At 42.0% G+C, this 16,766-nt stretch overlaps 1 protein-coding gene across 3 annotated transcripts in view; it reads left to right on the forward strand.

The window, feature by feature from the left end:
- Positions 1 to 16,766, forward strand: part of KMO (kynurenine 3-monooxygenase) — a 387,929-nt gene that overhangs the window by 326,986 nt on the left and 44,177 nt on the right. For all 3 annotated transcript variants that reach the window (XM_069607648.1, XM_069607647.1, XM_069607649.1), the window contains one exon: positions 4,233 to 4,290. In XM_069607648.1, coding sequence (XP_069463749.1) covers positions 4,233 to 4,290 — 58 coding nt within the window. The remainder of the gene's footprint in view (positions 1 to 4,232; positions 4,291 to 16,766) is intronic.

Raw genomic sequence — 16,766 nt, forward strand, 5'->3', positions numbered from 1 at the left:
GCCATGGCCTTCGGCCGCACCCACTCCATTTTAGAACACTACCAGGCCACTAGCCATGTGTTTTGGCCATGGCCAGTGGGCAAGCCCTTCGATCATGCCAACTGTTCATTTTAGAACACTACCAGGCTACTAGCCATGGCTTTCGGACACAGCCAAGCCCACCGTCCATTTTAGAACACTACCAGACATGGCCTTTGGGCATGCCCACTGCATTTTTAAATCACTACCAAACTACTAGTCATGGCTTTTGGCCATGGCCAGTGGGAATGGCCTCCGGCCATGCCTACTGTATTTTTAAGTCATTACCAGACCAGTAGCCATGGCCTTTGGCCTTGGTGCATGCCCACTGTCCATTTTAGAACACTACAAGACCACTAGCCTGGCCTTCAGCTACGCCCACTGTCCATTATAAAACACTACCAGACCACTAGACCTGCATCGCCTGTGGGCACGGCCTCTGGCCATACTCCATATATATTTTTTAAATTAATACCTGATCACCAACCATGGCGTTTGGCCATTGCCTAAATTAGTACCAAATGCAAAAATGCATTTAATTTTTCTGATACCCTTGGCTATAACAGCGACTATCTCTCGCATTGAGAAAAAAAAGATGGCGGCTGTTTCATTTATAAACATCCGGTTTCTTGCCAAGATATAACTATGTATTTTGGAGAAGGTGCTCCCCCATGTCCATCACATATTTAGTAAACTACTGGACGGAATAACCTCAAACCACAAAAGTATTGCGAGTCAAAATCCGTTCAGCAGTTTGGGCTGTGTAGTTTGGCAAAGATGTACCTTTTTTATTCATGGGAAAATTAATGGGGAGTAGGCCGAATCTGTGTTTTTGTTTTGTTTTCTTCATAACATTTTTATTTTTTAACTAGTCTGGGGGGCCCATCGTACCTTGTTGTCTTCAGAATTTCAACCAAATCCGTTGCATGAGCCAAAAGTTATTAACAATTTATTTGATCATGTTTCCTATGGCAGTCCGACTTACCTAAACTATCATGTGGTAAGGAACTGCTGATGAATGGCTGACTTTTGTGAAAATTCTTAATGTCAACATGCTCAATTTAAAGTTTACAGAGAGTCATAGCCAGACATCAATTGTCTTTCTGGAAATTCTTGTCAAAGTAGATCAAGGCGTACTCATTTCAGAACTGTACAGAAAACCTACAAGTTCCAATACACCTTTACACGCTGACAGCAACCATTCATCATCATTAAAATGGAGTATACTTTATGGTGAGATCATACGAGTTCGGAGGAATTGCACCATAATTGAAACCTTCGATAGAGAATGCGCTATGATGGTGCAAAGATTTCACATCCGCGGATATCCCAAGAAGGTGCTTGAAAGGGCATTCATCAAAACACGTGAGCGAGATCGAGACTCACTATTGGTATCAAACTCAACTCAAAACATGGGCGATGATGACAAAGCAATATGCTTGATTCTCACCTATGGAGAGGAGTCGACTAACATTCATCAAATCATGGACAGACATTGGCATGTGTTAAAACTTGATGAACACTTGGGGTGCACTGTTGGCGAGAAAAGTAATATTACTTTTCGGAAATCGGTGTCCCTTAAAGACAGCTTGTTGTCGTTATATGAGTCCAAAGGTCAACACTACAGCGGATGCATGGCTCAGTAAATGTACCTCTGGGTTTCATAGATGTATGAAATGCAAAGCCTGTCAATATGCCACCAACTTATCGAGCTATCGCCATCCTATTTTAGCGAAAGATATTAAGATCAAGTCTCAGATAACTTGCAACACTGAGTATGTAGTATATGTTCTTTCTTGTCCATGTAAAACATGCTATGTGGGCAGTACTATTGGCAAACTTAAATGTAGGATTCTCCAACATATACGTGCCATTCAACATATAGATCCCACATACCCAATGGCCTTGCATTTGTTTTTTTAAAAATGGAAGTAAACTGGATGGGTTTATGTTTTTTGGCATCCACACTGTCCAAGAACCTCCTATTTGTATTCATTGAATTTCTGTACTCAGTAAATGTACTTTCCACATAGGTTTTTATATATCATGCTTTTTATATATTATGGTTTTGGGTTTGTTCTTGTCATGAGGGGAAACTTGTGTATTTGGATACTCCTTTGAGTATTTTCAATGTTGTGATGGTATTATGATGTTATGATATTATGGTGGTATTCGGGACAGGAACATAGACTGAAGGCACAGAGAGATGAATCCATTGGTATTTAATTCATGTATTGGTTTGTCTCCCGGATCTCTAGAATTTTAGAGCCACACTTTGAGTATACCATATTGCTATTATAGCTTTTCGAGGAATTTTTTTATCTGTCTCCAGTTATTCAAGCAATGACATTATGTTATTAAGTGCCTTGTGTCTCTATGTTCTGTGACCCGATATACCATCTGTTATTATCTTTGTGCAGACTTTAGGAGTCCTTCCCTCTTTCCTCAGTATAAGGTGTATGCATTTAGGATTGGAATGGTTGGGATATTGGAAGGAAAGTAGAGGACTGACTCTGATATGAACAGGAGGTCTCTGAGGAAGGATAATTAATATGCATAGCATAGGTTTTAAAGGTTTAGTCAGTTTGCACAGGAAAGGCTTTGTGCCAGATGATATATTATACATGTGGTATTGATCATTGTGCACTGATGCACTTAGCACTTTATGATCCCGCTAACCTAGTAGGATACATTTTTGCACTATAGCACTTTCTTTGTGGGGTTGTGCATTGGATTGAATTTGTACCTATCCCTACAAGACAGAATAACAGCAGTTTACGGTTCACTTGTAAGGGGTCTTATTAGCCATGAGTATATTTTTGGTATTTTGCTGGATATAGGGTGGCTAATCTTAATTAAGAAATGATCAGTATTTTCTATTGGGAATAACGAAAGCTGCTGAGATAAATATTGTCTACACTGAATTGTAATTTTGTACTATATTTTTAAAGCAATTGTACTGTAGCAAGAGGTCTTCATTTTGTGACTAGAATATGTTACATATGCACTATGCACTTTATTTAATGGCGATATTGCACAACCCAATTTTACACTATGCACTTTAATTGTAAAACAGATGTCTGCACTGAATTGCACTAGGCACTTTATTGTTATATAATATATGTTTACATACTAGCTTCCACATGAGCCAATTACGGTTTCTGTTCACTGACAAGCAATCTGTTCATCAGCACTGCATTTTATATTTCATATGCCCCAGATTATCGGCATGTTGAGCATTATATATTGACAATTCAGTTGCTAAAGAATTAGTTATGCACTTTGCACTTTATCTTGTGATTAACATATTGCTCGCGCAAATTTGATTAATTTTCAATTGCACTTAGCATTGTATTAATAATGAAACAGAATTGTCTTCTCAGACTGTTGATTGAGGATTGCTGTGTTAACTAGATGTGCAGAGACATTCTAAGATGTCTGACACATTACAGCGATAATTAGGTGCACCAACCTAAGAGAGACCGATCTATTTCATTGAGACCATAGAGATGTAAAACTGTACTAAAGTCCTATTTCTTTTGTATGTGATCAAGCGGTTTGTTAACCACGAAACGAGTCATTGCTTGTTTTTCTCTGTCCACAAAATATTCAATAAACTATTTTTGTTGTGGAATCCGTGGCGAACTATTCATTGCAGATTGAGGAATTATCCCTCGCTCTGCTGCTCTGGGGAGTGCTATATATATATATATATATATATATATATATATATATATATATATATATATATATATATATATATATATATGTATATTCAGTGAAAAAACTTTGTTAAAGGGACGTTATGGTTACAAGTAAAATCAAAAAACTCCTGAAATTCCACAGTTATGGTAAGCTAAACAACCATAACTCGCGCCACCAGCATGCACTTCTAAGACTAACACCCAGGACATCAAAGATGACATCACAAATTTAATTTACTCATATTACTAATTGTAATGTGCAAACTGTTATTCTCTTCATCGATTCTGTCATTTCTGTAACCACTGCCACCTATTTATCCACATTTCATACTGCATAGCAGGTTCTTACATAGGATTTCTGAAGGGTTTATAAATGGTTAAAAGGTGACATCAACAGAGTATTAGGCAAACTGCTTTAGTACAGTGCTTTACAAAGTGTAGCATTGTTTCATAAAACATTCTATGTTCATCCCACTTTTATTTTGACTTTACTCTCCATTGTATTTCTAGGGATTTGAAGACTGTCTACTATTTTCGGAGTTAATGGATCAATACCAGAACGATTTCAGTAAGGACACTTATCTCCCTCTTTGAATGTTTATCCAATGTTATCCGCAGGTCTGAAAATGAAAAGTAATAACTTACAATTATGTGACCACAGTTGCTGGTATCTACAGTTATGCAACTGTGGCTGGCAATGTAAATGACATCAAGCGTCCTGTCTAAACAATGTTACTGAGTCATGCCTAATCTGGTCACAGTGAACCCAAGAGGAATGCTGCACTATGGGTGACGTCACTGTGGCACACTTGCTCCACTCTAGCCCTGCTCCAGGGATGTACTATAAAGTGCTTCTACCCACAGCACCTAATATAAGGGTTCTTCTTTCCACACAACTTACTTTGTCTATAACTACCCTCTGCTTGGACCAACCTGCTCTTAAATCTTACATGCCTGATGAAGTGCCAGTATTGTCACAAAAAATGCACAGATGCTTCACTGTGCTCAACTTTGAAGGATTTTGAACATTTGATTTCGAAATGTCTTATGTTAAATTACACCACAATCACGTTTCTGTTTTGTTTTGTTTTGTTGATAAACATCAATGTTTCTTTGGTGCAGCCTGTAAGTGTCTTATTTTCTCAGAACGGAGCTCAGAGCAGGGCTTGGATTCCTTTCCGCTAACATGGCCGGAGGTACTTGGGAGGGGGCTGTGTCGAATGTATTCCCCAACCAAACCTTGAAGATACGACAGCCCATAGTGACAAGTGCTTGCCTCAAGCATCTGTCTACACTGTGCACTCACAGATTTGAAAATTCAGAGGTTGAAAAACCGAGTGCCATTTTATTGCAGTACTTGGAAATGAGAGCAATCCTCCGATTCACAGAGTCAAAATGTATGAAGGTGTTTCTTTTATATCCCCCGCCTTCCCATATTAGACCTCTTGTTCCAGTAGGGCACTGGGGCAGGCTGGGAGTGAATACATGCGTCAATTCCTCCCCCTCTACACGAGGGCTGCTCCGCACACCCCCTTGTGATGCTAACTCCGTGCTCTCTTTATCTGCCCCTGGAAAGAGAAGACCTGTTTATCTGTTTATTTCCAAGAACAGAGGGTATCAAATACAGTGAAACCTGTGATACGCTATCTTTGCGGCGATTAGGAGAGGAGCTACTTGAACAAATGGCAAATCGTCCTCTAATGGTACCATGATGATGCTGGCATTGAATCTGTCACAGCCTGGCTCTTTATTGGCTGAAAAAGATAATGGCCCTGCTGTTTCAAGGTATTCCAATAATAATTAAAGTCCCAATGTTAAAGATGGGACTGACTTGACATTCATCCACTAAAGGATGCCCAGGTCATGCTGGTAAGGTAGCCCAACCACTAGCTCTTCTGCAGTACAGAATTTGGACATTGACCAGCTGATGCTGTGAATTTGAGCAAGTCGGTACTGGTAACCGCCTTGAAGAAACATGGCGGATGTCATTATTGCAGATCCCTACTTATTCTGTATTCCCTTTGCACTTGCAAAAGAGCACGGCTGTGTCTGCAGGGTTCTCTAACTCTCCACCTACATCGAAAAATTGATGAAGGGGGATGCATGCAGAGATTCCCGGCATAGAGCCAAGAAAAGCATTTACCAGCCCGTGTCCTGCCCAACGCAGAACTAAAATGCTTCAGTTGAGGATAACACGTAGAAGGCTGGTTTGACAGAGTTGTCTGTGTCATTTAACTCTTCAATCAAAATGAGGCCATTGGTATTCTGAGTATTCTTCTCTTGGTGATAGGATGCGGTGGAGCAGCTCTTAGTTATTCATGTTGATTTAATCACACAGCTGCTAAACTGTCTCAATCAAAACAGTATTTGGTTTGGGCGTGCCTGTAAAACTAGTATGTAGTACAAAATCAGAGTGGCACAACAAACAACCATTATCAAACCACTGAAATCTGCCACTTTGCAATCTGGACTACAATAATCCTACGAAGAGGAGCAAAGTACGTTGCTAGGTTGATACAAACATGAATCATTTGAACAGCAGGAGTGAGTAGAGGGTAGAGTATATGACAGTCTATACACTCTACCATTGTATCCAGTAAAAACATGAGAATGACTGCAGTGGACCCAGAACCAGGGGCACCGCCATCCTTCTATGTCATCTGTCACCCACCTGAAGTGGGGGCTCACGGAAACGCACGTCACAGTTTCATGCTAACCTTGGCAGATATAAGAAAAATAAATATGTATATGTTATCAGCAAAAATATTATTATGCGTACCCCTCTAACATTTCAAGCTACTGTAAAAGGGGCTGTCTAAAAAAGAGGATCTACACTTTAGTGAAAAGTCGAAATGGTAACAGGTGCCCCTGAAATTCTATAGTCACCCCATCACAATTACAAGATAACCTGGCCATCTTGTCAAGCGTGGCTTGGCAGGCAGTAAGCGGGAGATGCGCGTATCTGGGCACAATGAAAAGTCTAGGGTCTTCCGAATCTAGGCCATTGACCAAACAGCTTTCAAGACTAGGCTGGTGGGTATGGCTAAAGTAGGCACTGCAGGTAGATTTTTTGAGAGTGGACCTCAGCACACACAGACCAGTAATCAATTTCAAATATCTGTGTCTATCCAATAATGTAGCAGAATCCACTCTCTCTCTGCCCAGCAGCTGACTCCCATGGTACGATGTTCAACGACAGTGTTTTTTTCGATGGGTTTTTGCCAAATGTTCTCTCCCGAAAAAACAAATCGAAAAATATAGGCAGTTGTGGGTAAGGGTGTATAAAAGGTGGGGGTCGGGAATAGTGTAAAATTAATAGGCGAGGCGTGGGATGCGGGGTGCCCCACAAAAACACACATTTCGAGAAAATAAATTGTGCAAAAGAACATCGAAAAAAAAAACACTGAAAAAAGACCATGGCATATGCAGTTAAACTCGTTAATTGGAAATGATCGAAACCATGTCAAGACTTTTCAGACAGCCACGCAACAGAACACAATCTTTGCTTACTGCTACAATGTCAACTGTGTCAAAGGCAGCCAATTAATCCAGCATAATGAGTGAGTCAGAGCGACTGTCCAGATTCCATAGTAACTTCTCCCACATGTCTAACAGTGCCATTTCAGTAACAGGCCAGTGTAAATCCTGACTGCCACTTAACCAAGAGACCCTCATTACAAGTTGGCCAGTCCAGAAATAAGGTGCCGGTAACAACATATACCGGCACGTTTCCGGACTGGCCAACTCCAAATCTGCTGGTAGGGGCTCTGATCTACTGGCAGGCATTGTAGCCACATCCCACATCATCCAATTTGATATCACACCTGTCATCTCACGTGAGAAAACTCAGCTGTGGAAGGTAATGTGCATTCTCCCTAGAAAGACCTACTGGCAGGAATGTAGCCTGGGGGCATTGCCACTGTTTGTTTGTTTCTAATGGCAGGTAGCAACCTTTCCCAGCGAGGGCCGTTCCTAATCAAAGGGAACACACATTCACAAAAGGCTTGGCCTCACACCACGGTGCTGCATTTCTAAGGGCCTTTGATCCTATTGAGAAGGCAAGGGAGTAGGGTTAGTGTGGACAAGTAGAGCTCTGTACAGTTGAGGGAGGGTTGCACCATCTTGTTTCTCTTTACCTCTCCCTCTCCTTTCTGTCCCCTCCACATCCTCTAGCACAAATCACTTTGGGTGTGATGTCAGAAGGGCAAAGTCCACTTCCTTCAAGTACAGGAATTGGACCCCTACAGGAGGCAAGCTTTACTCCAATCACCTGTGGATTTTTAACTTTAAAAGACAGGGTCTCACACCACTTCTTTGAATCCTCTTTTCGACATAAATGCTTAAAGATTTTGTAAGACCATGCTGGGAGAGCAGTCCTTTCTAGAGTCTTCCAGGGAACACAGGTGTTCCAAGGCAGGGGCGAGCTCTGACCCCTAACCATACCCAGGAAGCATTGGGTGTGACCTGCTGCTGGAACAAGACCTGCCTCTCATCTTGCCACAGTGGTACCCAGGGCTCCACTATGCAGAAAGACACCTGCACGTGTGTGCCAGCCCCTGCCCGGGTTTGGGAGCATGGACACATCCTGTCCCTGAATCCCTAGATTTGGCTTCACAGCACCTGGAACAGCAAGGATGAGTTTTTGTCGTACAACTGCTTCATGCCATGATTACAGCATGTTCAACACTGTTCGAACCGGCCTCCGTAGCGGCCTTTGGGATTCATCATTCTTTGAACTGCAGTTCACCCATTTACAAAATGTTTCGTGCTGCACCGTGCCAGCTGAAACGCATCATTGCCTTGGCTCTAAGCAAGAAGTACTGGTGCCTTTGCATGGCTCGCATCGATTTTGAACGGCCACCTGCTTCAAGTGGCACAGCGAGTAGAGCGCCCGCTTTGACACCCGTGCAGAGCCTGTTAACGCAGGTTCGAATCCCGGCGGGGCCAAACTCAGCCTTTCATCCTTCCGAGGTCGATAAATGAGCACCACACACCGTGGGTAATAATAAGCAGCGCTCAGATACCTGAGGGTTTGTAGCGCTATATAAAAGCCTAATTATTATTATTATTATTATTATTATTTCTGGCACCACTGTAAGTCGATCGAATCTGGTGTCACTCGAACAGTTGAGCTTCAGAATCGAACCCGCTCTCCTGCATATCCTGGTACCAGCTCAACGCAGTCGAACTGCGACCATTGCACCGAACCTGGTGACCGCCAGGTCTGTACTGCTGACCTACCGATCAGAACCACTAGAGTAATGTTTGGAACCAAAGCTACTTCCTATTCGACCCGACTCGACACCTGCTCACTGCTGGATCATTGTGCCTGCCGCATCCTCGATCCTAATCTAGCTATCAAACTGCATCAAGAAGCCTGTCTTCATGCTGTCGAACCGCCAAGTCACCTCCAAAGGTCTTATTGGCTGATATCTGCCCCTGCTCCATTTTAGGGCCTTCGAGACTGTATAGGTCCTTTTAATCCCTTTTGCAACCTTAAGGTTTGTACTATCCCTATCACTCCTGAATTTCTTTATTTTGAAATTGTTGGAGAGAGATTTGAGGATGTTAATTTAGAGTGGGAGTTCAGTGATATGTTTGATAGTTGGAGGTTGCTTGTTGCTGGTATGCTTATCGGTTATAAATCAGTTATACGTAGTGGTGGTTATTGATGATCTATCCTTAATTATTGACCACATTGCTTTATTTCAATTAGTTTTTAATTTGAGTTAGTCCTGGTTAGGACTTTACTATGTGTGCAAGTAATTATTTTCCCTTTCTTTTTATTTTGCTTTGTCTCTTTCCTTTTCCAGTTCAGTTGTGCTCTAGGAAATTAGATATCTGCTATCAACATATCCCTGCATGTTTATACCAAATAAGAAAATGTCAGTATTTAAGAATGATGCTATATTTACACAAGGGTCTAAATTTTTTTTTTTTTGTGACGGTCTTCTTTAGACACTGGGATGGCTAAACACAACATTTTTATGTTGTAATGTAAATGGCACGACTAATCCAGTGAGAATGAAAAACGTATGAACTTTTAATAGTAAAGGGAAGTCTGATGTAGTCTTTTTACAATAGACTCATCTAAAAGATGGAGATAATGAGTACATAATAAACAAAACGTATAATAAAGAAGTCTCAAGCTGGTATGAAGGTAGTCCTAAAGGGGTGTGTATCTTGTTTCACAGGAATCTGAGATTTTCTATTACTAGTGTAAAGTAGGATAGTGAAGGTCACTTTGTAGTTGCTTGTGTTATAGACCCTTGACATTGATAAATGCTTATGCCCCCAACATAGCGCAGGACACTTTCTTTGAGAAATTGAGTACTACAATCTCAGGTAAAATGGCTAATGGATTCGTACTAGGAGGAGATTTAATGCAACTTTGGACAGTGATTTAGACACCTTGGCAAGGGGTAGATCTTACTCAGAAGAGAATGCCAGAAAGGCAATGTTGGAGTATAAGTATACCTGGGATTTGGTGGATGCATGGAGACTTGTATCCTGCCCAGAAGCAGTTTAGCTTTTTTCTCTGCCTCATGGCACTTAGTCTCGTATTGATGTATTTCTCATCTCTAGAAGTGTTTTCCAAACTAATTTTCATCTGATGTTGATAGTATTGTAATCTCAGAGCATACGGCTATAAAACTTAACCTTGACAAACCAACTGGAGGGGATGGTCGCAAAAGTCAGAGATGGAATGCATCATTATTGTCTGATGTGGCTTTTGTTGAACATATTAATGAGGAGATACGTCATTATCTGTTAATTAACAGACAGACAGCTATAGATATATTAGTTTTATGGGATAATTAATTATGCTTCTTACATGGGAAGACAGACAAAGAACTTAAAAAATTGGAAACTGACATTAGGATTGCAGAATAAATATACAATGCTCATCCTGATAGTGGGAATAAGGAGAAAATGACGCTGGTCAGACATTCCTTAGATTGTAAGTTATCCCATAAAGAAAATAGTAGTCTGTTTTTATACAAGACAGGATTTTCTGGAGTAAGGCAAAAGAGCAGGTTCACTGTTGGCAAATCATCTAAAGGGTATGGATGATAAGAGGCAAGTTGCCAATATTAAATAAAGGAAATATTGTACAGGGGAAAAATAAGGAAATGTGTGAAGTGTTTCGATCCTTCTATAAACAACTATATACGCCAGAGAGAATTGTAGAAGCTAGAGAGATTGCATAGTTATTAGAATAATTAGAGGTGCCCACAATGAGGGAGGATGTCACAGAAACTTTAGAGCATTTAGTGAGGAAAGTGTCGTTGGAAGAAATATTAGAAGCCCTGGCCCTCATAAAAAGTGAGAAAAGCCCTGGACGGATAGTTTGCCTATATGATATGATAGGTTATTTATAACACGCTTAATACCCAGAGGTTTCTAAGCACGGACACAGGGATCGAACCTATGTTGCTCTGTGTCATCTTGTTTCCAAAGCAAGCACTGCCCTTGAGCTATCCTCCCGAGACAGAATTATACAGAAAGTTTAGTCAGACAGTTGCTCCAGTTTTGAAAAAGGTATATATTTCCATTACAGTAATCCAGGAAAAGTGAAACGGAATGTGCAAACTATAGGCCGATTTCTTTGCTGAATGCTGATGTGAAGTTGTTAGCTGAAATGTATGCCAGAAGATTTGGGGCTGTCCTTCCTAAGGTGATACATAAGGATCAGACAGGTTTTATCTCAGGGTTTTACGGGTCAGACAATTTGAGAGAGTTGGTTGATGTGTTAAGCCTACATAAATCTTCGTTGGTGGCATATGTTGCCATGAACATAGATTCAGTGAAAGCTTTTGACAGGGTCAGTTGGCCTTACTTAAGAAGAATTGTATAAAATTGGTTGTGGCCCTAATTTTCGATGTCTTTTTGATGCATTATACAAAAAGTCAGAAGTTCGGGAGTTGGTAAATGGTTTCATATCCATTGCTTTTCCTATTAAGGGGGAACCTGATAGGGTTGCCCATTATCTTTACTATTATTTGAATTGTTTATTGAACCTCTGGCCATTTTTGTTCGTAATAATACATAGGTTGAAGGAATATATTGTGGTGGTATTACCTCTAAAGTTCTACTTTACGCAGATAATTTACTAATTCTGGTTTCTAATGCTTAAACGTCTTTTAAAATATTGATGGATGTGGGAATCCGGATAAGTAGAGATATTAATAAGACACATATAATGTTCACTCTGAATTGACTGAAAATCCGATGTTTGTGAAGCTTGTGGGAGAGACTTAAATCAACTATTTTGCGAAAAATAGGTGTGATAAAAATGACTTTTGCCAAAACTGTTACATCTTTTTAGTATGTTGCCTGTTCCGCTTTCTGAGTATTTTCAGAAATGTATAAGGTGTTTAATGGTTTTCAGTAGGGTGAAGGGAAAAAGCTAAGATTCCCATGGATGTGTTGCAAAGTCCTGTTGACAAAGGAGGCTTTGGGTATACTAGGATAAAAGAATATCATCAAGCATATTCTCTTTGCTCACTTCATGTGAGGTTAAATGCTGACTCGCATGAGATTCCAAACTGGGTAAATATAGAAAAAAATAGGTATTTTGCCGGTCCCTTTGGCCTTAGCTGTATATATTGAAAATAATTATCAAGTATTAGTGCCCGGCGGGGCGTGGCTTAGTCCTCCTAGCAAATGAGGAGGCTCAAAATGGGGGCTTTACCACACAGTAAAGCCCCGGCTCCAAGCCTCCTCAGAGCAAGAGGCCGCTATCTTCCCCCGCCGGGTGTAAGGTAAGTGATCTCCATGCTCCCATGTCCTGATCCCCCAAACCCCTTGTCTACTTTTTATTTTTTATTTTGTTATGGCATTGCAAAAATCACACAAATATTACAAGCCTTTCCCAAACTTTACAACTACAAATAAAAATGATCATACTAATATACATATCAAATTCTGTTTTGTCATTCTTATACAATTAATTTCCCTAGAAACATATTACAAATTTTCTAAAATGACTTTCAGTTACAAACTGCCAGGATAAGGGAGACATTTTCCCCCATATAATGCTAACCCAAAACACATCCACCCGAGATCCTTCAAACTGGTGCAAAAAAGAATGAGGTGTTTCAGTGTTTCTTTGGAGGAAACCCATTTTTAAGAAACGGCAGCTATTAGATCCCCCTCCATTACTCTTCCAATCTAATGTATGAAGTATATTCAACTTGGACGGCAGGTATGTATGTCTTACCCCCACCGAAGGAAATAAGATCAAATATCTTGGTAAGTCGCCTCGTTTCCTTGTAAAGTTAGCATATTCCTTGTGAGATGTAAAGGAACCCAACTTGTCAACAGTTTGACCCCAATCATAAGCAAACGATCTGTACTTAGTCTTGCTCGGCCTATTAGCCAATTCCTGCTCCGAGGAAGTAATTTCCTGTAGGAGTCTAGACATGTTGTTTTTGCAAGAAAGCAATGAGTGCACCAATTCCTGCTGACATATTGTTCCCAGATTTTCATACAAGGATTGCAGGGGAGGTTGGACCCTTTTGGCATAAAGACTTAATTGTTTCCACAAATATCTGGAACTTAGTGAGGTCAGCCCCAGTTTGTGTATTAATATTGAGTTTGGAACAGTCAAGGACAATCTGTAGGCCTTTTTCCATATTACACCTTGTAAAACATCATGGGTTTGTCTCATATTTGACAGTGCTAAGTCCAGACCATACAAAAGTATAGGCTTAACCTTTGCCAAATAGAAGTCAATTAACACCACAAGAGAAACATTCCAAAGACTGGAATAGATTCTTTTATTTATTTATTGGACATTTGTATGGCCCCTATAAACGTGTTTCCAGATGCCAGAAGACAAGAAGTGGGGGGAGCATGGAATATCATAAGAAAACAACAAGTACAAAGAAACAGTTATATTGGCCTTGTGACAATCCTACCGTGCAAGTGCATGACAAGGTGATAAGTGCAAAGTGGGGTGGGGGGTAGAGGGAGAAGTACAAGCATGGTGGGAACCCCATGGGTGGGGGTGGGCAAGTGCTGTTCAGGCCAAGGCGGCAAGTGCTTGGCGAAAGAGTGGGAAGGGGAGGAAAAGTGCAGTGGACAGGAGGACAGGGTTGGGATAGTCCGAGAAAGGGAGTCCGAGGGCAAGTGCTGGCAAAGGATGCTGGGAGGGACTGGTAGGGGTGTATGACTCTAAAGGTACCATGCCCCAGTCGCAGTGGCAGGTGGAGAGTGTAGCATGGGAGGGGGAGAGGGAAGGAAGAGGAGAAAAGGAAGGTCTTGAGAAGTTTCCGGAACTTAAGAAGATTGGGCTGAAGTCTGAGGGGTGGGGGGAAGGCTGTTTGAGAAGGAGGCGCCAGGAGAGGGTTCTACCTCCCACTGTCTGCCTGGAGAAACGTTTGATCTGCAGAGAGTTGGAACCAGAAGACAGAAGGATTTTGGCTGGGTGGGATATCTGGAGTGAAAGCTGGATGTAGAGAGGTCCCAGGCCGCAGACAGCCTTGTAGATGATGCAAAGGGTATTTAATTTGATCCTTGCAGTCATCGGGAGCCAGTGGAGAGGTTTTAAGGCTGGAGAGATGCTGTCCCTGAGGCCAAGGATAAGTCTTGCAGTTCTATTCTAGATTAGTTGAAGGGGGCGAAGGGAGGAAAGAGGAAGGTTGAGGAAGAGTTTGTTGTAGCAGTCAAGCCTAGAGAGAACAAGGGCTCTGGAGACATTGAGCTTCTGGGGGAAGGTGGGGAAAGTAGAAAGCCCCTGAGGAGATGGAGCTGATAATTTGACTAGTTGGCAAGGTTTGTGAGGTGGGGAGAGAAGGAGAGAGAGGATTCAAAGATGATCACAAGATTTTTTGCCTCACAAGTGGGTGAGGGGAGGGGACCCCATGAGTATGGCCAGAGAGTGAGGGGGGAGCTATGAGCAGGCGTCCCAATGGGAAAGATCACTGGCTTGCTGGCGTTAAGGCAGAGATCATTGGCAGAGTACCAGGCCTGAATCACAGTCAGGCAGTCGGGTATAAGGCAGTAAGAGGAGGAGGAGGTGGTAGGGGAAGGTAGCCAGAAAGAGAGCTGTGTGTCATCTGCGTAACACTGGAAGTGAGGAGAGTACTTGGAGATCAGGTGGACCAGAGGGTCCAGGTAGATGTTGAAGAGCCATGTCGATAGGATAGAACCCTGAGAGATACCACAGGTAGAGAGTGAGGTGGAGGAGAGAAAAGGACCCATTTGAACATGGGACAGATTTGAACATGGGACGGTCTGTTAGAGAGGAAAGAGATAAGCCACGCCAGTGCCCTGTCCGTGATGAGTAGGGTATCACGGAGATGGTTTATTAGGATGTCAGTGGCTTTGCTTTCCGGTTCAAATAGAGACCCATTTGTGTCACGGACGAGGAGCTGGTTAGGCTGTACCCCAAGTAGCGGGTCAGGAAGACCCTCTCTAGTTGTTGCTTGCCCACCACACGGCACATGGTTTTGGGCCTAGGCTTATTTAAGAAGATCACTACCCTCGATTTTGCCCCATTCACCAAAAGGTTGTTTTTGACTGTTTAGGTACAAAACAAGTCAAGCTTGTGCAGTAAACCTATCGGTGTTTGGTCAAACAAGATCACGTCAATGGCAAAAGCCAGTGGCCTGTCCTGACCAAAACCGTAGTTTCATTCTCCCACAGCTCGTCACTGTCGGCAATATATGCGTTAAAAAGGAGCGGGCCATCAGAAACCCCTCTTTCACTCCGACATAGGACTTTACTGACCTCAAATAGGTCCCTTCCTTGGTTAGCCTTACTCTAAGAGATATATTTTTATGTAGACACTGAAGCAATCTTATCAGGTGGGAGGGTACTTGCCACTTCCAAAACCCTGTTGAATGCAGAGCATGTGTCCACAGAAACTATATAAGCCTCCCTGCATGGCCCCTTTTTATATATGCCCTTACGTGGGCCAAGATTGTTGCATTCAAAGAAGTACCCATCCCCGCTCGAAAACCTACCTGGTAACGTGAGAGTACCCCACGCCTTGAGAGGACTCTGTTCAGTTCTCTCAATAAAAGTGTTCAAGAAATCTTACCTGAGGCATTGATTAGAGCTAGGGGTCAATAATTATTAGGGTCTCCAACATCACCTTTTTTAAAAATAGGGTTGATAAGTTCTTTTTGCCAAGAGGCCGGTATCGTGAAAGAACCCCAAATGGCCTCAAATAGGGGACTCAAAACACCAGCCCACAATTGAGGATCTGCTTTGTACACAACTGGGCCAAGGCCACCAGGGCTTGGGACATGTGAGGCCTTAGATCTATTAATAGCCCAAATGATGTCCTGCTTGTTCCGTGGGTAGTGAATGGGAATCTCGTCCCCCACCCTATCCGCATTCCATCTCCTAGACTCAGCCGGAGCTGAGTATTTCAGCAAGAAATGGTTGACCCAGGTTTATTCAGGAATACATGATACCACCTACGGCACATCAATACCTGTCTTAGAGTTTATAGTTATAGAGCCATGTTTCGGGATTTTAGTATCTCCACCATAAGCCAATTATCCCTATTTAAACGATTCACCTTGGTGGCCCTAAGATATTGTTTATAAGTATACTGAATTTGTTTTTTCCTTTCCACATATAAATCTTTCATAAGGCAGCCATTTCTGAGATCTCTTAGCTGTTTTCTTCTTTTCCCTTTAGCCATAGCAATCCCCACATCCGGCACATGCAACATTTTACCCCCCGGGAAAGAACCTAGTTCTACCTGACACCACCCTGAGATATCCTCTTATCAGTTTACTGAATTTCTCAATTGTGTCTGCCCTCTTCAAGAATTCCTCACCACCAGTTGCAGCCAGAAGGGCCTTCACAAAAGCAGAGCAGCTTTAGATGTTCCATTTTATAGTTGGCCCCGCTGTACTCACGTCTAGAAAAGCAACCGTAGGGGCTTCCACCGAAGGTTACAAGTATGATACAAGCTTAAGTGGCCGCTAATACCCAAGTCTGTCAAAACTAGGGGCGAACAGTAGCCTTCCAGTTCTCTGGAAACCTAGATATAGTCTATCCACGACCGTGTTTCACCACAAT

Source organism: Ambystoma mexicanum, chromosome 4q, assembly GCF_040938575.1.
Source record: "Ambystoma mexicanum isolate Mex_15411 chromosome 4q, UKY_AmexF1_1, whole genome shotgun sequence".
In the NCBI taxonomy this organism is placed as follows: Eukaryota; Metazoa; Chordata; class Amphibia; order Caudata; family Ambystomatidae; genus Ambystoma; species Ambystoma mexicanum.